We start from the raw sequence: 25,636 nt of genomic DNA, 5'->3' as shown, positions 1-25,636 counted from the left end.
CACCCACCAGTACTCAGCACAGGGCTGTTACATCAACAACTTTGGTTTTAAAAGAAACAGGAAGCGCATTGGATTTTATTCTGGATCAGATGGGGACCTTTGGCAGAGCAGTGAAATGGACTGGAACAGAAGCAAATGGCATACCTTTCTGTTGGAGCAGTGCGACTGCCTGCTCTCCCTCCGCTCGGAAGAAAACGGCGGGTTTTTGTGTTGGCAAACCTGTGTTGCTGAGGCTGTGCCCTTTCTTGTCCCTGCTTTTCCTCTCTTCTTTGTCCTGTGAGGAGGGCTGGGATTGGGGTTGTGTATGCTGCTCAGACAGACAGAAACCCAGGAACGCATTGTGAAGCTGTAGCAGTGAGTCAGGGCAGGGCAGGTGTATACTGGTGGAAGGGAAGGCTTAGGATCTGCATGTGTAGAAGTTCAGATTCTTACAAAGGCTTGGCAGTGGTTTCTGTTGCTTTTGTGTGGGGTATCCATAGTTTTAATCCTGTTCACTTAGGCTGAAACTTACTTGAGGGGAACATGTGTTCTTGTGTAGCATTGAGCGGCGGCCAAGCATCTTTCATTTAGCAGTTCAGTTCCAGTGAGGGATTCCTGTGCTGGTGCCATAGCTGTTGTAGGAAAACGTGGCTTGAATATTATGTGAGGTTTTTGGTATTGAAGTTATTTCAGAGTTGCATTGTTTCCAGGAAAGGGCCCATCCTGGCTTTTCTTTGAATGCCTGCCTGAAGAGACGGAACTCCTTGGGAGTGCATTGTCAGTTCCTGGCAGATGAAGCTGGTGAGGATGACAGTGACATGTGCAGGGACACTTCCCTGCAATTTCCTCTTTTCTTCTCTGTCATGTACTCTGACGCACTGGGAGTCCTAGCAATTTGCAAGACCAATATGTGATTTATGGTATTCTGTGTGTACTTTGGGGTAACTTTATTGATGCAAAAAGCTTATCTGTAATCATTAAATCTTTGGTCACTTAAATCAGGCTTAAGTTGCTTTGAACTTTGTATAGTTTAAGAGCAAAACCTTAAGAGCAAAAGTCTCACTGAAATCAGTGGCATTACTGTCACTGGAATAGGACTTGACTTGTGTTGCATTAGCAAATATGCCTTCTGAAAAAATTTTGTTCTCCTAATTGTGCTCCTTTGCAATTTTTCCCTCAAGTCTTGTGAAGAAAACAATCTGAAGACAATGTGTCTTTGACCCCTGGTACCAGCTTTTGAGCCGGAGCAATGGAAGTTATAGATGGCTGCCGGCATACTGACCCTTTGGTAGTTGCAAATGGATATACAAACAGGATTTTCCAAGCAAACATGGAGGATAGGAGTGCTGATGCATCGGAGGTCTGCTGTGCTGAGCATGGCACCTGCAGTGATGCAGTCCCAAATGAGCAGGAAGAAGCACCCAGATATAAGAAGTTGACCAAGGGCAACCGGATCTGGAATTTTGTTTGGCGAAGGAAAGGATCCTCTATGAATAAAAGAAGACCCCGGTCCATGATCGTACTGGGAGATACTTATGATGCCTCCGATGAAAAAAAGCCATCCTTCATGGACAGGGTAATGCCCTTAAAAAAGCTAAGAACCTCTAAGTTGCCTAAGGATGTAGATTTCAGAGGATCTGCAGTGCAAGTTACTTGTGTCCCTGAGGAGGACTATCCTGCTGGTGGGCAAGGAGCAGTCTACAGGGTTAAGAAACTGGGTGAGAGCCAGAGGCCCTACCGCCATTCCTATGGGGGGCACATTGAAGATTTAGATTCCTCTTTTGAAGACATCGAGCTGAATATCAGCATTCCTGAAATTGACGCCAATGAAAGTAAATGTCTCAGGGATATTAGTATCAGACTACACAGTGAAGATAATGTTAGTAACTGCCAAAAAATACCAGCTAGAAAGAGCGAGTCTTTGAATTTTGAAAACTTTAAGAGTCCTGCAATTACGGAAGGGGACAATCAAAAGAAATGTACTGTGCTCCCACAGGAGGGCAAAAGAGGAAGAAGCTCTGATGTCTGGAGCTATCTGAAAGGAATTTCATTAACTAGCAAAGATAATTCAAAGCTTCTAGATGAAAGGGCTGAAAGCAATTTCCAGAACTTAGAAAATATAACTGACCATTCCACTCCTTATTTGGACTTCGGTATGAGATGTGAGGAGAATCTTAGCCAGCAGAAAAAATCAAACAGCGCAACCAAAGCCACTCACTTTGCAGGTTTTGTGCGGTTCTTCACCAGCGTGGCCGAGGCAGCACGGCGGCTGCGAGGCTCCTCAAAGGCATTTTCACCTGATGAGAAAAGGCCTCAGCGGAGTTCCCGAAGCTGGAGGCAGGATGTCATCTCCCGCAAGGTGAGCCTGGTTATTGAGAATGAGACCGCGAATGCTTTCTGCACGGTGGGAGCATGTCTGCAGTCCCCAGATTCAGGCGTGTGGGATAATCCAAGCTTTGAGAGTTCAGTGGGGAAGGAGACCACACAGGGCTGTAAAACTACAGAGCTGTCACAAGACATCGGCTTCTCCGCCCTGGGCAGCAAGAATGATAGTTTTAATGAAATACCACTTTCTTCCTCTGGGCCAGAGCTCCCAGATGACTCTGTCACTGTGATAAATTCCGAAGAGCCCTCTGAGGCTGCAGTCCACTTTCCACAGACAACTCTGACCAAACTGATTCGGGACGTGGACAGTACTCCAGAGAAGGCACAGGCTGTGGGCAGGGACCTGCCATGTTTGGAAGATGTTCCTGGGAAAAATCTGGGTACTTCTGAACTGGGCGGTTCTCTGGCTGCTAACGGTGACTTTCCTGTTGTGACGGTGGCTCTGATCCACCATCCACTAAAGATGACTCTGCATGAACTCGAACCTCAGGATGTGGCTTGTGCTTCAGTAGTTACTAACGACATGAGTATGTCTCTAGCAGCAGCTCTGGAGCTTTCAAAGACTGAACTGGATATGAAGCACCTGAGAAATCCTGAGTTGCCTTTACATGATTTATCTAGAGATGACCTGGAGTTTCAGGACTCAAGCAATGCTCCAGAGAAGGAACAGGTCGTAGGCGGGGACCTGCCACGTTCTCAACATCTTCCAGAGAAAAATCTGGATACTGCAGTGCTGAACAGTTCTCCAGCTGCTAACGGTGACTTTTCTGCAGCAACTTCTTTAAAATGTGCAACAGTTGAAGGGGTGGTGTTTGAGCAGACTGATGGATGCTTCAAAAAGCACAGAACAAGTTCACCTGTGGAACAGAACCCTGTGGAGTTACTTGGCAGAGGAGTGCGCTTTGACTGTGATGATGAGTGCCGTCCGTTCCACGTGACCATCTCTAGAATTGTCTCCTCTGGACTTCTTAACAACGGAAAGGTATGAGTAAGCTTTACTGTGTAACTTCCAATAAGACTGCACTGTTGTTATACCTCTTATAAAGATGGTTTGCACTTGAAATCATTTTTATATATTCTTCTCTGGAATTTTTACTTAATTATACAAAGAATGGCCTCGTAGCAGTCTACGAGGAACCAGTTGACTGGCATGGCCCTGAGCTGTTACTGCAGATTTTCGGATGCTCCTCTTATAACCTTTTGGCTATGCCATTATCAGTGCCTTTAGAAGAGGGCTGTAACAGAGATTCTTGTATTTCTATGCTCTAACTCTAATTGTTTTTCCTCTCTGCATTTAGCAGTAGTGGCGATGGCAGTTGATTTTTATTAGGTGATGCTGGTTACACCACAGCATCTGGAACACCAGGAAGATTCCTGGCACACAATCCTAGCCCAAAATGGAAGATGGGAAATGGTGGTTATGAAAATTACAAATCCGTATTGCCCAGCATGAAGACCAGCTGTTTTCTTTTGGGTTCCTGTTGGCTAAAGCTGAAATGATGACTTTTATTTTTAAGGTGCCCAATAGGGAAATTGGGTCAACTCATGGAGAAACTTTTGCCTGTCCTTTTGGGCTTTGAGAGATGACACATTATGGGGTGATGACTTTGTTCCCTACTGGAAAAGGGGTCACCAACTTCTGAGCCAAGAGGGGAAGTGTTTGAAAATTGGCAGCAGATTACAAATGCTGAGAAGAAAAAAGTCTGAACTTCTGACTCCCAGTTAAAATGGGCAGTACCGTTGTTAGTTATTCCTGCTTTTTTTTTTCCCCTCCATTTTTTGTTATTCAAAAATATGAAGACAGTTCACTGTGTAATTCCAGGGAGTTACGAAGTGGGACAAGTAGTGGTTAGCCACTTGTGTTCTACTGGACAAAATGTTTTTAGGAGTGGCTTGAACGAGCAGACTGTGGTTTGATATGCTTTTGCAGGGACTAAGCTGTAAGTATGCTGAGCAGCAGCAAGATAACAGAGGCATGAAAGGACTGAGTGGAGCAAGGGAAGTACTGGCAGTCTTTTCCCAGAGCAGCTGCATTTTTGGTAGCTGAGGGCTATGGCTGTGTGTCTAATCGCAGAGTTCTTGCAACCCTGCCCATGGCAGAGGAGCTGAAAGGAGATGATCTTTAAGGCCCCTTCCAACCTAATCCATTCTCTCATTCTTTGAAGGCAAAATGTGAGCAATTTCCAAGGTCAGCTGTGTGAACAGAGGTGGGGTGAGTCCCACCTCAGATGTTGCAGCTTACAGACTTTACAGAGAAACTTAAAGATGGTACTTAAGATAACTGGACAGGGAACCTTCCCCGAGTTCCTGTTGAGGGTGGCGATAGCAGTACAACCTCTGGATTATGGTGGCTCCCAGCCTCACAGGTTCATGCCTGCCACCTCACAGAAGCAATGGCAAGCTGGAAGGGAAAGCACGCAGCCCACCCTGATTTGTAAACACCTCTGGATCCCAGAAACTTGGTCTAGAGATGCGCAGTGATCTAAGGGCAGCACCAAGTCCTGTGGAAAGGAAGGAAACTTGGATGAGAATGGACTTAGAGAGTCCATTGGCAGCTCGGTTAACAAATGTCCTGAGACACCCAAGGGAATTACTTGCCTATCTCTCATCAGGGAGTGGCACTCGGAAACAGTTTACCAAAAATAAACACATAAGAGGAATAACTTCAGCCCGAGCATGACACTAGCAGCAAACTCAGGCCTCTCATTGTTTTAGGGCTGGATTTACCTCCTTTCTGGCACCTGTTCCTTGGGACAGTTGTTGGAGCTGTGTGCTCCAGGCTGCTCTGCAGTAACTGGGGGATTTGGATTTCAAGTGAAATGCTTCACCAAAAGTAGGGTGCTTGCAGGACAGGCTGCTGTAAGCAAGTACTCCTGCAGCCTTTGAAGTGCATTAGCTGTGTGAAACAAAAATAGCTTCAGCAACTGTTTTCAAAACAACCTACATGTTTTCCCACAAAAGCAGAAAAATGCTTGTTCTCACTGAGACTCCCTGCCCCAGCCTGCTAGGAGATCAAGGATGATGTAGTGCAGGGAGGTGGAGTGAGATGTGGGGGACCTGGGCATTGGTCCTAGTTAGACAGCAAGTCTTCCGCTTAGCTGTGCTCTTCTAAAGCTAACACCTCCATTTCTTGTTCTCCTTACCTTGCCTTTTAAAATTTCATGTTTTCCATCAGCAGCTTACTGACAGTGTGGGCAAGTAACAGCTCAATAGTGTTTGATCTTACTGCTGTACAGAAAACAGCACTGCAACAACATTTAGTAAGAAGAGGAGTGGGTAGAAAACTGCTTACTTCTCAAACTGTTCCCCTGCCTAGATGCTTTTGGGTCCCATCCCAAATTCTCATTTGTTCAGGGAACTAATGATCAGCATAAATAAAAATATTTTGATGGATTATAAGAACAGTAGCAATCCAAAATGAGTCGTCAGTGGCAAATGAATTACCCATTAACACTGCTGCAAGTTGGGAATTGAAAGGCCTTACTTATTTTCAGATAGGGATATGAGAAAGGAGCTCAAAGATGACGTAGAGTTTCTCTGAGATTTTGATCAACTGATGGCCTTCACTTGCAAACCATAGAAGTTTCTCTTTTCCATGGAATCAGGCACAGCCCCACAAGCTGAATTTGGCCACTTCCAGGAGCTTGAGTTGATGCTGCATTGGGAGGAAGCTGTGAAATCACACCGGCTACCCTGCAGCTAGGCATTGCCACCAGCGTTTCAAACCACCCCATGTGTACTTGGACAGAGTTTGTGGGGGTTTGATGCTTACTTGGAGCACGGCATGAGAAACGCTTGCAAAATACACCTGTGACAGACTATCTCAGACTTCAGTTTCCAGTTTGTAGAAACTCAAAGTTTCTTAAAAACTTGATTTAGGCTCATTGCTGTCTGAGATCTTCTTGGTCACCTCGGGGTTTGCACAGATGTTCAGCAGGGACGGAGCACTGTGGTGCAGCTCCAACGCAATTTGGCTTCTGTAGTTAAAATGCAGTTCAGGTGCAAAATTTTTCACTGCAGTCTTGTTCTGCCCTCTGCTGGCTATTTGTGAAATAAGGATTTATTTTAAGGAAAAGAATGCTTTATCTGTAGGATTTTGAATTTTATCTGTAAGTGGTTTATAATCTGCATCTTGCTGCTGTCTAGTTTTTTTACCCACACATAGAAACGAGTTGTGATGCCATTTTCTGGGGGAATTACAATTGCCAGAAGCTTGAAAATGAGTTCTCTCCAGTCTTGTGTGCCTGGACAGAAAGTGCCTGCTTTGCAGGATAAGCTGCCAGGCTGGTTGATGGATCCTGCAGGTCTCCCAGCTAGTCTGCTGTTTCTCTCTCAGATCATCCACACTTGTCAGCCTCACAGCACACGAGGGGGAGTGTTTCCTTTGGGCAGCTGTGCCCCATACATACGGGGCAAACTGTTCTGGGTGCCATTCAGGTGCTCACTGCTCAGAGTGTGCAGATGCTGACAGTGCCCCTGATGATGATCAGTGCTTTTACAGCATTAGTGGGGCTTGTGATTTCTGTGCACACTGTGCTGCGTACGTGGGAAAACTGGAGGCTCATCCTGTGTGGTGGGTCTGACTGGAAGCACCGGATTGCTGATCTACCTGTGTGTGCACGTGCCAGAAGATGCACCGGCTGATATGCCTTCTGATAGCTGGGGCACTGGAGATCTCAGATCCTCCCACAGGTTTGGAGTTCTGCTTTAGAGCAGCTGCTGCAAATGTCTTTTCATGAGAGGAAGATAGAACAACTTTCTTTCTCTCTGTTTGATGAGAAACTGCAAGCAGTTTGCAACAGGATCCTGTGGTGACCTTTAGCTTGAGATTGTTTGATTGTCTCTCTGCCACAGAACGTGTTGGGAGCTGCTGCAGGAGCGTGGCTGCCGAGCTGCTTCCCCCTCCTTGCTCTGTTCAGTGGTACTAACCAGAAAAAGTGCATTTCTGAGAGCTGATCTTCAGAGCTTTAGCTGGTTGTTGCCAGTTGGCTGGGTTGTCTCCACCTATTGCGCTTATGAAGGAAGCACAAGTGAAGAAATACTGCTTTACTTTCTAAGTCCTCCTGCTGCCTAAGGAGCACTGTATTTCTGTCTGTAGCGAGGTATGATTTAGTTACAGAATGAAGATCCTGTATATTTATGGCATTTAATACAGTTATGTCTGACAATCATCTTATTTTTAGAAGAGACAAAACCTCTAAGCTGTTCACATTTTCTTAATAACTGTGAAGTGTATCAAAATCTTGAATTAAATCCTACATTTAGTGCTATGTATACTGGGATAGCTTTCTTTTTTTTTTTCTTTGGAAACATTTTTAGCATTGTGAGGGAAAGGCAGGTTGCATCTGCTGGGCTGGTAGGCTTTCTGTGTATGTATAACCAGCCACCTGGGGATTTCAGATTTCCACGTTTTTCTGAAATGCTTGTGGAGCCTTCTCTAGTTCACAGCCTTGACTTCTCCTACCTCCCTTATTGCCATCAGAGCAGTGATATGAACAGGGACTTGTAGGTTCTCCTGGCCTCTGTGCTGGACCTTTCTGCCCAGGAGGTTTGCTTTGTTTTTTTCCTCCTCCCACTTGTTTCCCAATTAAGGGGAGTGTGCTGGAGCACTGGACATGGTACAGAGAATGGGCCACGGAGCCCTACTTCATCCACAGCCTCCCACTGTGACTTCGGGGTAATTGTAGCCTGTCTGCTTTGTTCTTCATTTGTAAATAAAGATAAGTGCATCAGTGAAAGCTGAGGGTGCTTGAGGACTTAAACCATCAGAGACACCCATTTATTAGCAGGGCCATGGAAGTGTGAAAAATCTGTCTCAAACTGAGGCTAAAAGCCTTCCAGTGAAGAGCCCTCCTCTTTTCTTCTCCTGACCTTTCTAAACTGAATTTTCTGCTGATGTCTTAGCTCCAGGATTATACACAAGGCTTCCACATCGTCTGCGTCACAGAGAAGAAAATGAAAAGCAGGGTTTTGAACCATGATTTTCAGAAAGATAAATCCATTCCACAGTTCTTGCTGTTGTCTCTATTGAGATAATTTCCTCCTGAAAGAGGAGGATAAAAGTTGGGTTTACTCAGGAGCAAGAGAAGCACCAACCTTTTTTCTCCATTTAGCTATAAATGATAGTTTCTCATTGAATTAATGTTATCTTAGGATATACCTGGGGACATTTGACTGCTTTAAAGGTGCTTCAATCAATTGCCAGTGTCATAGTGTTTTAAGCAATAATTCCTAGGCTATTGATATAGAGGGCTTGTCTTGTTCACAGTTGTTATCAATCACCTTCCAGAGAAACTATTACTACCAAAGCCATTCAATGCCATCTATATGTGAAGCCCTTTCTCTCTCTAGAAGGCTCCCTGTACCCTCCCGATGACTCCAGCAGCACAGCAATAACAGCATTGCTGTTAGGTTTATTCACCTCCTGTCCTCTTCATAGACCATCTGTGGGCTTCTGTTTATGGAATTGGAAAAACACCTTATGTGACCTTTGGAAGTGCCTGGAAGGGAGTGTCTTGCTAAGATTCTTGGGAATTAAGAGAATGACATCCTGTTACTAATTTAATTCACTCTTACATAGATCTTATTAAATCATCAAGACTCTTGAGTTTTGCAGGAATGATTCTTGCTGGGTATCTTGGCTTTATTCTGAAAACTTGAAATGTTTATTTCTATAGTAGAATGGGCAGATCCTGTTGTTCTGCTGGATAGGCGCAGAGATGAGCAGATTGTTCTCCTAACTCTCACTGCTGCATTGTTCTACTTCTGTGTGCTTCAAGTGAACATATTTCTACCACTTCTTTAATGTCTCTTGAGCATGGCTATGCTCATAAATCTGGGGTAGCTGATGGGGTGTAATTAGTTGTTGGCTAAAAATCCAGACAGGAACAGTCTCTCCTTTGCTTTAGGCTACCAAAGGGTGCATCTGCTAATTCAGTTCAGGAGTGCCAGTTGAAGCAGATCTTTCAGCTGTCTGTCCACAGTATGCTTTGGATGCACTAATTGGCCTTAATGACCCTGAGCACCCTTAAGTAGTGAAGTCTACACTCATTATCCCAAGAGTTCATTTTAATTCAGCTCTGGGTGCTCAGTTCCTGAAGACTGACATTCCTGCAGACTTGGGGCCCTCAGCACCAGCTTAATTCACTCCCTGCTTGTGCTCCTGCTGGGGCTTGGTGACACTGGTGTGGACAAAATGCTGTGCAGAACACAAATGTCTTCGCCACGTTACCCTAGAAAGTGCCATGGAGACTCAGTGCCACCAGAAGTTGATGGGACTTGAGCACCATGACCTGTGCTCACGTTAGGGACCCCCATACAGGGAGAATTAGAGCATGCCAGAAACAGAGTCAGCAAAACTTTGTCTTTCAGCAAAAAATAAAAAGAAGAGGGTGCAGATAGCAGTGCGAAGCCATAAGGTGTCCGTACCTTGGGGGCTGGGGGTGGGGGGGAATGTTCTTTGTCCCATGTTTAACGTGCATTGCTAAATTTCTTTTCTGACCCTTTGCTTTCCAGACAATGTCTCATCCTTCTCAACCATCCCCACGAGCACCTCCCTTCAAGGTGCTTGTAGAGAGATGTCGCTCCGAGCCGCTCTCCCAGAGCACCCCGATGGGGCTGGACCAAGTGGGTGGGCGCATGCAGCACCTGCTCAGAAGACGCGGTGAGTAGCTTTGCAGTGGTTATCCCCCGAAATCTTTGTCTTTTGGTCTTCCTAACGTGGGCTGAGAAATCACAGCTGTGGCTTGTATCTGCTCTTGTTATAACCCTGGAACCGGGTGAGGAGAGTCTGACAGCCAGATGCTAAAGAGTTTCTTTTTTTCTTGTAACTTTAGTGTCTCTGAATGCAATCCCTGTAATTTGGTTGTGAGAAGATGAACAGATAGGTGCACAAGGAGTAAAAGCTGTTCAGCAACGTTTGTGGGAGTTGTAATTTGGTAGTTTCCTCTTGGCTTTCTGTTGTCTTACCTGTTTTTGTTGTGAGTACTTGGCATTTGGAGGTGTTGAGTGATGGATTCTGAGATCATAACTCAGCTCTAATGTTTGTTTGGAAAAGAACAAGATGTGAGTTGTTTTTTCTGGGTGCTCTTCCTGAACAGATAGAGAACCCTGTGAGTCAAAGACTGTGGTGAGCTATCCTCTGCAGCACTTGATTAATGTAATTATAATTTGCCCTGCTCAAAATGATGCTGGAGAAAGCAGGACTGAACGTATTTGCTGGAAGGGTCTTGTGTGGGCAGGTAAATAAGCAGATGCTTGAACGGACAACGTGACTTTGTGAACCTTTAATTAAAAAGATTGATAATTGCTATAAGAAAATCATTTCTTGGAGGGGTAGCACTAGCACTGAGAATGCCTTGAATTAGCAAGTATGGGAATGCTGCCAGACTGCATTGGCATTGCTTGGGAGCACACTGGGGATCTGAGCAGTTAATGGATGGCGGCAGCACGTTAAGGATTAAGAAGAATCAGAAGGGAAAAGGCATAGCAGCTGCCTCTTTAATTGATGGCTCTTCTGTAGGGGTGCACACGCTTTTAGCACAGACATCTCTCAAAATGTGAGCACTACTGCGTTTGCACATTGCTCCTGAGTGCTACTATATTGGCACATTTCCTCTGGAGCCTGGTAGCAGCCTCTTGCTATAATCGGCACTTGCGCTGCAGCTTGATTTTCTGAGAGTCTAGAAAGTGAAATGCTAAAAATAACAGCAGGGTGCCTACGTCAGCAGTGCGTTTAGGAAATGGGTCTCAGTGCAATCTCTCTCCCAGCAACACTGGAAAAAAATCAGGATTGCTGCCCACCCAGCCATGCCAGGGCTGAGGCAGGTTCCCAGCTCTGCTGTGCTCTGTGCTGCTGTCCTGGGCAGCAGGGAGTCCCCAGCTATTAGATTTGGGAGCAGGAAGCTTGCAGTAAGCAGGCAGGGGCATGTATTTTGGCTATGTAAGTAAGGGTGAACCAAACACCAGGAGCACAGATCCTGGAGTGTGTGTCCCTATCTCCTAAAGGTTAGACCTTTTATCCTTTGTTGTCTGGTTTCAAAGCCCTTGAGACTGACAGTCTGAAACCCAAACAGGGGTTAGAGGTGCACCTGGAAGAAGAAAATTAGGGTTGGTCTTTGTTGTGGAAATGCTAAATCATGGCTTGAAGCAGTGATTGAACACCTGGTGGGAAGGCAGGGCCAACCCAAGGGAGCTCAGGTGCATGCAGTGTATCTGAGTGATCAGAAGGGGTAAAGCCAGGATCCACTCCTTCCCAGACCTCATTTATGGGTTGGCAGTGGAGGTGAGGGTATCTTGTTGGAGATCCCTGCCTACATGAGGCCTTCTGAGGGTCAGCAGTTTTTGTTTTGTTTTTTTTTTCCCTTTGATTCTGCATGCACAGCTGCTGCATTGGGGCTTATCCTTATTTGCTGCAGGCTGGGACTTTGCTACCCTGCTGTTACTACTGTGCTTTCCACTGCATTATAGCGTTACAGTCCTATATAGGACAGGAATTCTGGAATGTGTATTTTCTGTAGGTGCCTTTCTCCATGAAAGGGGTGATAAAGCTCTGTGGGCTGTGAATGCCCCTGGGTGTGTATACACACATAGGCACAAACATCAGTTCCACGTGCTGCCTGGGCCCCTTTTCCACTCTGAAAGAAGCCCAGGCTGGGGGAAGGGGTTAACATCTAACTTCATTAGCTGTGGGAGGGGAAAACTCAGTCTTGCACAAAATGACAGCTCTATCCCCCTAAAAGAGAGGGATAGTATAAGGAACTTAACATTTGGGGTGATTAAGAAAACAGAGCTTAATTTTGAAAGGTGGATTACCAGCTCTTCCCCCCTTTTGCCTCTTCTTTACAGTCTTGTGCTTGGGTGTGTACGATCTATAAGGCCAAGATGAGAGCTGGTGTGAAAGGAATAACTTAAAGCCAGATCAGAATTGTACTGGCCTGAAATGCTTGGGATGAGAAATACCCGCTGCTTTGAAAAACAGCTTTTGTGGGCTTTCCCATTGTTGTTTTCTACATAAATTTGAGAAGCTGTTTCTTTTTCAAGGAATTGCATCATACAAACTGCAACAGTTATAAGGCTGGGATTTCTGCAGAGGTACCATTAGCAGTTATGACCCAAGGAGCTATTGCACTTTCAGTATGGGTGTATGCAGATGAGGCACTTCTGTTGCCTGGTGCTTCTGGGAGAGCACTCTGGTTTCAAACCCAGCCTGTCTGTCCTCACCTGTTCACACCACCTCTTAGTTTTGGCTCTTGGCTCCTAGTCTGTGCCTGCCTTTTTGTGGTATCCAAGCTGCACTGTTTTACTTGTATCCCAAGAGCACGGAATAAAGCACCTAAATATACTCTCTGCTCTCTTTTTCTAAAGAAGGGGTTGAATGAGTCTCTTGCAAACAATTTTGTTTCTTTCATTTAAAAGAACAGCCTCCGCCCCCAGCCTGAGCTAAAGCACAGCATTTATCTTTTGTCATTCCTTCTTTTTTTTTTTCTTTCCTTCTTTTATTTCTCCGGTGGATTTTAAACTGGCAGCTGAGAACGAACTGGCTTCAAAGACTCTGAAGGTGCGCAGGAACGGCGGACGTAGATGGAACCTCCTCAAGCCTGGAGCTGAGAAGCTGCAAATCAGTAGGGTAAGGCGTTGTTTGAAATATGCCTCTGCATGCTTCAGGGTTGTTGTTTACCTACCACATGTTTAGCCTTGGAAACTAACAACCTGCTGTACTAACGGCTTCCTGAATCTGCGGTTCCTTCAGCCACAGATGAGAGTAATTCTTTTGCTATTAGAATTGTTTTATAGTGATAATAGGTGCGCTAACCTTTCCCATTGGATTAGTTTCCCTCAGACACATAGCAGAGGCTTTGTGGTGTAATGGAGGCACTGGACTCCCATTCCTTTGGTCGAGCGATCCGTGCAAGTGGAGGAACTGTGACGTTTCAAATAGCCTATAGATTTGTTCAGTGGCTTTGATGATGTGCTTCCACCCCACCCCCCAACCCTTTTTTACCATGTGTCCACTGGGTTTGTTAGTGCTACCAGAGCCATCTCTGTGGCAGATTCACATGACTGATTCTTTCCAGAAGAGTTTTGCAAATATAGACACAATCTATTTTGTTCTTTTTTTGTGAATGTTGCTACTAGCTGTTGTGGGCCTTGGGATTTCCCTGTCTTTCTCTGTGAGTTGAAAAAAATAATCAGGAAAGGTAGCAAATAGTTGTTACATCTGTCTGATGTGCTTCCTTGTTTCTGTGTGGGATTGCTTTTAGTCTGTGCCGTGCTGTGCCTTTGAAGTCTGGAGACCTTGGCTGTTCTGTGATCTTGTTTGGCATTTGTATCATTTGTGAGTCTGGCTTCACTGGTAGCCGACATATAAAACTGAATAGTACAAAACACAATAGATTTGCTAGCTGGCGTCTACCATGATGCAAGGAAAGTTTTCTAGTGACTGGACCAAAAGAGGTTTAGCCTTTGTTGTTCCTCTAGGGTAGGCAAACAAAGGATGATCTGGGAGCCAGGAATTTCCCTGCTGGAATTGACAGGAGGAAACTGACGTCCTGTAGTTGTGTCTCTGCGGTTCTTCTCTCCATTACTGTCCTTCCTTGCCAGTCCTTTATTGTATATCTTTTCCCTTTGATACCTGATGAGCTGCCTTCTCGAAATGTGATTTCCAAGGAGGACCCAGCCTTTGTGCATGTTTTTCCACTGTAGAAGCATAGGTAGGTGGTAAGGCAGACTTCTCTGGCCTGCTTGTGTTGACTATTTCTTGGCTTGCAAGAGATACATGCAGGGATAGACCACTTCTATCCCAGTAATTTGTGGCTTTCTGGAATACCTCCAGTTTTCTTCTGATTTTAGTAGGCTGAGATATAAGATAGAGGGCAGTGAACAAGCAGTTCAACCTTTCCTTTTCTCTCACCTCCATTTGGATCCTACCCTGTTTCTCAAAAATAAGTGCTGCTTTCACCTTGAAACAGCTGTTCTAGTTACAGGGATGCTGAACATCTAAGCTTCTGGAAGATAAAATGATCAAAATTCTGTACAGCTGTTTGCTTTCTGGGACAGAATAAAGAAATGCAACAATAATATCCACCTATAGAGGATACAGCAAGGATTGTTACTGCGATGTTATAGCAATGAGACACGCTGCAAGCCCTATCAAAGAATCTCATCAGGTGTTCCACAAATGTTTCCACATTTGGAATCTAGTGTTAACTAGTGCATAGGTATGTCTGCTTAGCAAATCTAACACTTTCTTAATCTGTTCATAGGAGATGGATGTTTTGCAGCCTTTGTAGATATACTTCCAGCTCTGCCCAGAAACCAACACATTATTCTGTTCTGCCATAATATTGCTAGCAAATACACGAAAAATAGAATTGTTTGTGTCCTGAGTCATCTCAAAAAGCCAGACTTGTTTCTGATTGAGAATAGAGCGTGACATGAGAGCACCCTTACAAAGGCAGCTGAGAATTAAAGCTCCAGCAAACCAGAAATACTGCTGAAGTTTGGGAAATGCTAGCTAGGAAATTTTCTTTCTCCAGTGGAGAAATATACGGAGGATGTGAAACAGAAAAGTTAAATGAGCTCCTTGTGAGCGCAGAGACCTTTATGTGATGCTTGGCTCAGACACAGGTGTGCCAATGACCCGTGTGTCACAGGATTGGTTTGGGGTCCTGAACAAGCTGATCTCTGAGACTTGTTTGGCACTGCCATTAGGCAGCTTGCTGCTCAGCCTGAATTACAGTGAACAAGCAGGTGTGAAACCTGTGCTGGAGTCTATAAATCAGAGTTACTGTGGTGAACACCACCAGAGCAGATATATAAATGTGGCTCACAATAGCAGTGCTGGAAAATTCATCTGCTGCCTCTGCCCCAAGTTGAGTGAAGATGTATGGGTCTGTAAATCATCTGTTTGCCAGAAAGAAATTTCTTCATTGGCAAGATTTATAAATTTGAGATAAAATTTGTGAACTTGGGTATCTCTTGTCAGGTGTGTTCATTGACAGGTGCAGAACTAGTACAGAAAGGAGTGATTTATACTTCCAAACCAGATGTCAGGCTTCCAAAGAAACTGCTTGATTTCTGTCTTGAATGGAAATGCCTGGGGTGGATAGAGAGCAAAAGGAAACTGACAAAGCATTAGGCTTGTCTCGGAGGCATCAGTGCCATCTTGGTCCTTGAAGAGATGCGGGTTGTTGTACAAAAAGAGTCTTGGCATTGCTACATGTTATGCAAAAATGTAGAGCTGTTGATCATCTTATGAAAGAATCTCTTTTTCATCAAGACCATTGTCACATCTGGTTTACTGTGTCCATCACTGCATCAGGCTGTATCTTGGTGCATCTGTCCAGATGCTGGGGACAGCTGCTGGTAGCAGCCACGCCTTCTCCCTGCTTGGTGGTTTTCTGTTACACCTGGGAGCTGGAAAGAAGAGCAAAATGCAATTGGAAAAGCAAGTGGTGGTAGCAGGACATGAGAGAAAGATGTGTGTGTAATCCTGTGCTCCACCTCACCTTCGTGCTCAGCATACATACACCAGTGTGTTTTGTTTTGTTTTTTTCTTACTAGTCTCAGCTTTCTTCTGTCAGTCATACCCAAGCTATTTTAATGACTTAACACCAGCAAGTCTGGACACAAGCCTTAGAAATTTCCTATGGGATAGATAAGGTTTATTATCCACACTTAGTGGGTGGGAATGAGGAAACTGAAGCACCACAGGGTGGTATATGGAGAGCCATGCAATAATTTTTCATTTCTCTCTTAATTTCATGATGGAAAAAAAAAGAAAATGGTATCAAACTGCGTTGACTTATTAAAGTTTTTGGTATTTTAAATGCACTTCTCAGCCTGGAGAAAACTCTGTACTGAAATACTTCATATGCAAAGCATTTCATTTTGGCACTATGGTTCTTCTATGGAACTTCCAAAAGGCTGCACTAGCTCTGACAGGGCCCTTGGCATCTGTCTTACCTCTGTGATTTACCCTCAGGTAGGTCCTGCCAGATGGTACGTGGCTGAGCCCTTTGAGCAATGGACAAGGGAAGAAGTGAGTTACTTTCTCCAACCCCAGAGCTATTCTGGAAGATGTTTTTTATTGGTCAGAATGGATGTTGGGAGATACTCCAGAAGGATATTCAACCATTCTGGAATCAGAACCATCCACATGATAAGCGTAGGACAGCTTTAGTTTTTAGTCTTTAACTTAGCAACGATGATGGCAAACGTTCATGTTCTCTGGTACCTTCCCCATTTGTGCTGTGTGCTCTTGTACAAAGGACTAAAGCCTCACTGCATGTGCTGAATGAAGGCCACAGCTGAATTACTTAGGATGGAAACTCTGCATTAATGCTAGCATCTTCAACGTACTCTACATTAACAATCAGTAGCTCTGTTGTGCACCGGTGTTGAATGTTTGCAAAACCCCACCAACCCAGCCTGTCCTTGCTCTTCTTCCCAAATCACGAGCTATGTTCAGAAGCTGCTTTGAGCTGCCTTTGCTACCCAAAGCTAATTCCCCACTGGTACATTTGTAAGGAATAGGAATTTCAAGCAAACCGCAGCCTGCAAGAAAGAGGAGTGAAGAGAAAGTTGATTTGGGTTCCCTCGCTCACGCTGTGCTGAGATGAATAGGGAATGCTGGTTGGTATTCTGTACCAGCTCTTCTGCTTGCTATTTTTATCACCTTGCATAATGCTGAGTTTGCATTTTGTTTAGTGGGGTTATTTTTTTTCCTCTTTGAAACGTGTCCTGCACAGTGTTTCTCTTGGCTTGCTACTTTGGTGAGGAAGGGGATGTGGAAGGGATTGTAGACTGCTGCATTCTGATACGTGAGCTGTATGTAATCATAGTCATTTTTTAGCTCTTCTATCCACATGAATAAGCTGATAGGAAAACGTTGTCTTGTGGCTTTCCGGATGCTAATTAATTTAAATATCACCAATATTTAAATTAACATTGATGAGAGTGTTTTATGCACGTGAAGAGGGCTGCCAGAAAAATGCATTTTCTTTTAATCTCTCTTCCTTCATTTTGAACATTTAGCACTTCTGCTGCCTGGGTGCATCTCATCTGTGTGTCTTCTGGGGTTTATTTTATATCTTGATAAACCTATTATACTGCTATTCTTACTAGTGCTTTGAAATCTTTGTATAGTTTTTTCCATTGCTTTCCTCCTCGAGGTCATTCCTAGGCATTTGTTAATGTTTGTGTGCCGTATTATTAAAAAAAAAAAAAAAAAGAAAACAGAAAAGGGGAAAAGAAGACCTGTTCATTCATTGTGGAAACAGCAGTTCAGTCCAAGTTGATTGGTCCCAGTGACCCTGTCGTGGAGCCTTGTGACTCCAGTGCTGGCAAATGCTTCCTGTATGTCTGTGTGAAGGTGCTCAGCGAGGATCTCTGGGTGAGTGGGATTTGCAGCAGTAGGAGCCTTTTAAGCACCTGAGGTCTGATGTGTCTAATCCGATTTTGTTTGTGAACAGGTCAGAGCACAGAGAACATTGAATACATGTGTGTAGTCTGTGCTGAACTCTGGGTCATCCCTGAACCCATCTGCATCCATTTCGCATGAATGGTCTGTGCTTTGAACTCATTCCTTGGTGACTGTGATGGAAAAGTAGTGCAGAACACACTTTGGGATTCCTAGTAGCAGAACTGAACAGAGCTTTGGTTATTTTGTCATGCTTTATAAATAACATTTAATGGTGTTCTGTACAGAGCAGTGGTGGGGGGCCATAAGCCTTGGTTAGTTGGGTCTTACTCTAGCAGTTTCTCTACCACACCTGGAGACAAACAGGTTTTTAGTGAGCGAGAATACTTAGAGAAAGGAGAAGCTTGATGTGAAAAAACACCGAGCTTGGAGTGGTGAATTTCTCTTCTAGATAGCACGAGAGATTTCAAGTTCCAGACTTACAAGAGGTTCTCAGCTGCTTCAAGGTTACGTGTAAGCCCATATTAAGAATCTTCCAGTACATGATGGTCTTTATAGCGTAATTAAACCTTGGGAAGTTTTCTGTGCAACTGCAGATGGTAGGTGCTGCATCCCACATGGTATTAAATGTGAGTGGAATGGTGACTGTACATAATCACCTCTTCTATAGTGCAGATTAAGCTCTCCTCTTAAATACCAGCTTGGAATGGATTCTTTTCCCTATTGCTCTGTAGTTCCGTGTTGATTTCTGTGCTTCAACTCATTACTCAGCTCTGTCACTGTGTTTCACTTTAGGATATGGTTTACACAAAAGAGGCTCTAATATAAACTCAATTTGCGTTGCATTGCTGAAACCTTAATAACATTTTGGTTGGCAGCTCTGTGTGGTTTGCCCTTCCCCAGTGCACTATGTTCTTAATAAACCAAAGTCTGTGGTAGGTGTAGCATAAAAAATCTCTGAGTAAATATTGGAATAAGTGCTTCTGTAATGCTTCCTAAGCTCTGGCTGCATTTGTGATTCAAGGCCACTGCAGTGCTGCCAGTATGTAGCTGAAAAGGAGCTAAATTTGGGAGGGAGAGGTGAAAGCACAGTCATAGCTTCAAAACCTCTTCTGAGATGTGATTCTTAGGTGCATTATCCACACAAAAGTGGACACTGGGTAGGGGAGCACATCCAGAAACTGGCTGAAAGTTGAAGGGGAAATGGTTATGATGTAACCATTACGGTTACAGAGCTCATACAGTCCTGTGAGGCATGAGGTCTGATACACTTCACTGTGTCACTGCCCCAGCCAAGGGCTGTTCCCTTGCAGGGCTATTCTCCTTCAGCTTCTGTGGAAATCTACATCATGGAGGCCGCAAGGCTATCCTGCTCCTGTGCTGCTGTAAGCTGTGTGTGACACAGTGCTGTGTCCTCAGCTGATGATTTGCTTCTGTTGACTCTCCAGAAAGGTGATCTGGGACTATCCCCACAGCTCATTTGCCCCATCTTTTCCAATCAGATTGTAATTGTGTATTTTGGTGGAGATGCATCAGCGCTGTGCTAGTATTTGGGGAATGAGGAGTGTAACATTCATAGGGTGAGAAGCTGCATAGGAACATGGGTGTTATCCCAGTGAAATCACACAGCCTGCAATGAGCTTCTCAATGAATCAGGAAAAACGTCATCTCTTAATAGACTATGAAAAATATAGGTATTAATCTCCCTAATAAATCTCTTTCTATGTCTAATACGTAAGGAAATATATTATCCTGTTGTCTCAAAACCTTGAGAGATCAGTCTTATCTGAATAAAAATTTAATGTTAGCTCAATTTGGTGTGATGGGGTCAGTGGTTGCACTCTTACGCAACTGGAGTAGTAGATGAAATCATAGCTGGTTGCACTGTGGCTTTTGTCAGCATTAAACACTGTTTACCATCACAAACACCAAGACACCCACAACTGCAGGGTGCATTGCAGTGTCCTTCGAAGGGTGTGGGAAGCTGCAGAGCCCAGAATGTGAGAGCCAGCATGAAGAGAAGCATTGCTTTATCAGGGAAATATTCCACAGCCTGTGGTTCTTGGGGACTGCCTTTGGAAGGGTCTTTTGGCACAGCCTTGGACAACTCTTGTCCTCAGCAGGGGATGTGACTGGTGCTGAATGTAGAGAGCTGTTGCAGCCCCCATTGTTTCCCAGATATGGAGCTCTGTTGTGTAAATCTGCGTGCTAATGAAGCATGGTCTTTTGCCATTCTGTTTGTCTGCTATTGCTTTGTGTGGTGGTGTCAAATTTAGGTGTCTCCTCAGCGATGTTACATGTGATTTGGTATATGAAAGTGAGGAAAACAAAAAATATTTGCTGCAAGTCAGAAAAGACCTGATGCCAAGCACAGCTGGAGTGGGATGCTTGAGAAGCAGATTGCTCCAGGAGAGATGAGTCAGTACTGAATGATTCCCCTTTGCACTCCTCCTCACGCAAGAACTTAACATGTCTAAAAGCAGAAGTGCCTCCACCACTGTTCTTTGTATGATGGGTGCTCCTCAGTTCTGTCTCTTGACATGCTTCCAAATTTTTAGGTAAGTTCAACCCTGCCTGGGGAAACAAGTCTGTCTCCCTGGAGCCAGGCAGAAATTGTTAACTGTCTTTTAGAGGAGGTTTGCTATGCTGTAGGGTTCTCAGTGTTGCTCTGATGTCTAGATGTGGGAGAGTTTGACCTATCATTCAGTCAGTGTCAGCACAGTGCTGGCGAAGGGACTGAGCTGAGCTGTGAGCAGCACGTTGCCAGGCAGTGACACTGATGCTGTGCTGCAGTTGCCCTTTGTGAGGACTGCAGTTGGATGATAGCCTCTACTGGCCCTAGAAAGTGGGAAAGCAAGGGAAGAGCTTCCATTTACCTTTCTCTCAAAACTTTACTGTAGCTGTGATGCATTCAGGTGTCACAGCAATGCTGTCTGCGTTTTTGGAATTGCACAGGGTGACTCTGAAAGAAGCTGTTCTGTGGGATTCCCTTCTCTTGGTGATGCCTCCTAGCTGTTCAGACACGGGCCACTGCTGGCTGCAGACAGGGCTGGGCTCAGCACGGTGAGGTTTTCTGCTCCACAGCAATTCCATGAAATTGTGAAGAAGCTCATGCAGTCTTTTGCAAATGCACGTTTTTTTTTTTTGGTCTCTCTCAGGCCTACTGAACAGTAAGCTGTCAGGTGTTTTCCACTGTGTGGTGCTTTCTTTGTAATTCGCTGTGCTGAACTGTGCTGAAATACAGCACAATTGGGCAGCCGTCACCAGAAGCGAGGCAGCCTGGATGCAGTGTTATAGTGCAATGTAAGGGTGATGTTTCCTGAATCTTCTCCCACCTCTGGCCCAGTGATTTGGGGTGAGAAGGGGAGGGAGAGCTACTCCCCACTTTCATTTCTGTCTCTTCTTTTTACTGCAATGGTGTTTCAGGGATCAAGCCGTCCGTGTTCCTGTCTTACGGGTTTATCCGTGTGACTCCACTAGAGCCGACGGGTATGTAAAGTGACATGCCTCAAACCCTTTTAGTGCTGGGCACAGGGATGGAGGAGGGAGAACAAGTGAAGTGTCTCAACACCAAAGAGAGCAACGATCCTGCCCAAATGTGAAGCTTGCACTCATGCAGCACAGGAGCAGGGCAAGGCTTTGACTGAGTGTGAAGTAAGACCCCGAAGGGGCAGTGCTTTACATATGAAAATCAGCTGTGCAGGTCAGGAAGCTGTTCAGCCCCACCTGCTCAGTGTTTTGCAGAGTTGCTCTGGGAATGCACTGAAGCACTGCTATCCCTGGTAGTTGCAGAATGGCTATGAGAACAGCTGGCCATTAGATCAGTTTGTATGCATGCTTTAGTTCCTTGAGTTCCTTATTAGCGCCATCGTCTTCTTTTCTAAGGCACCTTACTTTGATTTCTAGCACTCGACAAATAGATATTCCTCCGGAGAGGTCTGTGATTACAGCTTAGCTTTGACAGCTGAGAACTGTCCAACTGACAATCCGAAATGCTGCTATTTTGAGCTCTGCTGCTGTTCTCAACTACCAGCGGGAAGTTTGCATTTCCTGTGGATGGGATTTGGGACTGATGTGGGTTGTTACAAATCAGGTCCACGGTAGATCGGGCCGTGCTGAAGATTGCATTGTGTAAAATGGTTGTCTGCCTTCGCCAGTTTGGGTTTTTTTCCTGTTTTGATACTCTTTCAGGCAAAACAGAGCAGAACTAAACCCCCACATCCCAGACAGTCATTACTAAAGAATTTGGTTTGTTTTACTGAAGCATTTTACAAACCCTTCTGCAGAAAGATGTATTTCTTTCCCACCATTTTCTTCTTTCTCTTTGGCCTCAGAAGAAAGGCAAACTGAACTTCACAAGCACTTTTTGGGAGTCAGACGTTTTCCAGCTATTATTTTTGCAAACTATTAGAGCGGCAGATCATGAGGTGGGAACCTAGTTATGCAAACAAAGTGGCCACGTCACTCTTGGCCAAAAATAGCTTCAGTACATGTGCAGTAAGGTGGAAACGAAGGCCCTTGGTGTACATCGAGCAAACAGCGACGGGAGGGAGGCGAGAGGGGAAGCTGCAGCTTTTTGTTTAGAGCCTCTCAGGAGACACTTAGAGAAAGTGTGTTTTCCAGAGAGGAGCAGAGTATTACTGCTCACAGTTTCAGTGGGATGGGAGTTACTGCCTTTCTTGCACAGAAAGAGAACTCAGGTTTTGTGAGATGACACTTTGTTCCCAGAGGTGTTAATCATTTTTAATATCCACACAGAGCATGTAGATATACTGGAGCATAGTTCAAAATCATGCCTGTCTGCTCCTTGCTATTGGAGGCACTCACGTCTCATAGTGGAGCTTTCCTTTGCCACTTAAGTCTGTTTCCATTTCAGCGTCATCAATGCAATGCCCCAAACAATTTTGTGACCGCCCTCCTAGCTCTTAGCTGTGAACTCTCACTGTCTTTTAATTTTACTGAGCATTTTATGGTCTGTCATCCTTTTAAATGCTGCATGGTACCTTTCACCAGGCTTAAAATAACCTTTTTTAATTTATCCTACAGTATTACTACACTGCTCTCCATTTGCAGCGATGTGTTCTATTGCTGGCTGTTAGGAAATCACATAGCATTTCTTGCCAAATGAAGATACGGTTTTGAGTAAACAAAGGAGATAAAACAGTAACTCCAGTATGGAAAAATCTCCTGCCTGTCTGTGTATAGATGTAGTTTCCATTGGATTGAAATCTTTTTTTTTTTTTTTCTTTTTTAAATGAAGACTTGCAATTTCTTATCTTGCAATACTTCTCTGGATGAGTGAAAAGGGGCCTATAAAGTTGAACAAATGCTTGCCAGCGTTTGTAATGAGTGAGGCAACTCCTCAGCACTATTTTCTACCTATTCCTCACAGACTTCTTTTTGGTCTCAAATGGAAATCATTTCTGTAGTCATCCAGAATTGTGAGTGCTTACCAGAATATCTTATTTAATGTGATCAAATAGAAGGTTTGTATATCTGCTCTGGTTCTTTCCAAATCTACGTATAAATGTTTTCTCTTGAAGATATTCCTGAATGGAGATTTTTATTGTTTGGGTTCCCCCACCTCCAATTTTGTCATGTTTTGTGCATGTATCTAAGAAACAAAAGCTTTGGTAACAAAATGAACCTTTCAGGTGTTGAGATAATTTGCCTCGTCCAGACCTGAGTGTTCTTCAATCAGGATGCCTGTGTGTGCTGCTGTTCAGGCTGTGCCAGGTGAATGTTGTGGTGTTCTGGAATAGCACATCCCAGGTGAAAACTGGCGCAAATATACAGAAAGGGGATGTTAGCACTGATTTATTGGCTTGTCAATTAAATGAGAGCACTAGGATTCTCAGTGCGTGTCTGAGAGGTTAAGTATTGTGGTGACAGCAAAATATCAGCTTCTTGAATGTAACTGCTCTTTCCTATACATTTATGTTTAATTAAAATATTCATACATCCTGCACTCTTCAACATTAATTCGGAGATTTATTTTGAACCACTGCCAGGGGAGTACATTGTTATGGCATCCTCTTTCCACATCTATTAGCAGGAAGAGGATAATTGAGGAAATCTCACACAGATTTAATTGGGGACTGAGGGCAGGAGCAGGGAGGGGGAGAAACACAACACAAAAGTAGGTCAGAAGTTTGGCAGTGGATAACTCTTACTTGACACTGAGCAATCGAGCGGAGTGGTGCTGTTGTAAGGCAGCCACGGTCCTGCTGCAGATTTGGGGTTAACTGAGTAATTGGTAGTGGTGCGAGAGGAGCTGCCTGCCATGTAGCTTATATAACGTGCTGCATGTAGGCTGGTGTGGGTCTGGGCTGTTTCTGTGGCTTGGAGCATGGTGCAGCCGCTCTGCTGGAGCTGCAAGGGCAGGCAGTGATCCCCTGCAGCTTTGCACAAAATGGGTAAGGAAACGGGGGCGGCTGTGAGCAGCACAGCCTGGATTTGAGGCAGGATTTGTGCAATTTTAGGATCTGGTCAGGAAGGCAGACATTGCATTCCATTTTGCAGCTGCCTGTGGTGTGCTGGGTGCAGCATCCTGGCGAGGGTGAGAGCTCAGCATGCACAGGGGATGTGTGCTCCCTTCACACCCCGTCAGCCCCTTTGCTTGTGCTATGAAGGCACAGCTCTTGTGTGAGGCAGCATTGCCTCTGCAGCCTCTGAGGTACATTCAGGGTCTTCCTATTATTTCATTATTTGCTTTTTTTGCCTGATGCAAACATGTAGCACTGTTCTGCAGATCTGCATTAGGAGCTCCTTTTGCTGATGCTTTTGCTGTCTGGCTAGATCTGCATGCCTTCCATGCTGAACTCTGGATGTACAATGCAGATATATAAGCAGGCCGCATTCAAAAACCTCATCAAGCTGCAGTCTTTCTGTCAGGGCTCTGAAAATGTGCAGAATTTCTTTGGGTCACTGCTCCGTTTTCGGGCTCATCTATTGAGTTTTTAGACTCACAGGTCAAGCTTGCAGTGTAAGCTTTGGATCTATACATTGGTTGGACTTTCTGTTCTGTGCCTGGAGAGTCCCCAGAGCAAATGATATAGCCATGAGATAATGAGCAGATAATCATGATCAACTGTGCTATTTTTGCAGATCATCTTTCTGACTCAGTGTGGTGCTGGAAGACTCCTAGGTTTGTTGTCCTCCAGTGTTCCCTCCCTCCAAGGGGCAGCATAGCAGCATCCATGCAGCAATGGGTGACTGTGTTGGTGCTTCAGGTGTAGATCACTGTGGGTATCAAATGTTTAATTTGTTTTTATACTGCTGGGATTGCAGTCCTTGGTGTGGTTTTGTCCCTTCTTGGGAATTTTTGTGATTCATGAGGAGCATGGCACTGTGGCATTGGGAAGGTGATGCGGTGTGCAGCTGGGATTGCTGTGCTTGGAGATGAGCAAGAAGAGGCAGCCTGGGAGGATGGGCTGCTTGGAGGGGTGCACGAACACCTCGTGCCAGTGCAGGACCAGGTGTGCTTCTCTCATGGTCTCCCAAAACCTGAGCTGGGCAAAGCTTGTAGCTGGTACCTTTTGCAGCCCCAGCTGACTGCTGCAAACCTGATGGATTAGCTCCAAGCTGGGAGCAAAGCAGCTGGAGCAAGAGATGCCCGTGCTGTGTTTGTTGCTGAATATACCTTGTGGCCCTTGGTTGGGGCCAAGCCTGTTGTTCTGAGCTTGTGCAAACAGTAAGAAGCAGTGTTTGCCCTGAAGAGCTCCCAGTGCAAACACAGGCAGACACTTTTGAATAGACAAAGTAGGAGCAGAGAAGGGCTTTAATTACAGATTCTGCTATTGAATATTTTTACCAGGTTTCCCGAACGTCTCCACCACCAGCATTGCCAAC

At 44.8% G+C, this 25,636-nt stretch overlaps 1 protein-coding gene across 8 annotated transcripts in view; it reads left to right on the top strand.

Moving 5' to 3' along the window:
• ARHGEF9 (Cdc42 guanine nucleotide exchange factor 9) overlaps nucleotides 1–25,636 on the top strand; it is a 191,730-nt gene that overhangs the window by 15,816 nt on the left and 150,278 nt on the right. For 7 of the 8 annotated variants that reach the window (XM_090150155.1, XM_090150153.1, XM_090150154.1 and 4 more), the window contains exons 2-4: nucleotides 1,161–3,346; nucleotides 9,880–10,027; nucleotides 12,891–12,991. In XM_090150155.1, the coding sequence (XP_090006281.1) occupies nucleotides 1,229–3,346; nucleotides 9,880–10,027; nucleotides 12,891–12,991 (2,367 nt within the window). In that variant the 5' untranslated portion in view covers nucleotides 1,161–1,228. Of the gene's footprint in view, nucleotides 1–1,160; nucleotides 3,347–9,879; nucleotides 10,028–12,890; nucleotides 12,992–24,067; nucleotides 24,202–25,636 lie in introns of those variants that run through there. The other variant, XM_090150164.1, reaches the window with a different exon arrangement.

The sequence above is a fragment of the Phasianus colchicus genome, chromosome 14 (assembly GCF_987193195.1).
Source record: "Phasianus colchicus chromosome 14, bPhaCol1.hap1.1, whole genome shotgun sequence".
NCBI classification, from domain to species: Eukaryota; Metazoa; Chordata; class Aves; order Galliformes; family Phasianidae; genus Phasianus; species Phasianus colchicus.
The sequence above is the reverse complement of the archived record's forward strand: the minus strand, read 5'-3'. Positions and strand labels throughout refer to the sequence as shown.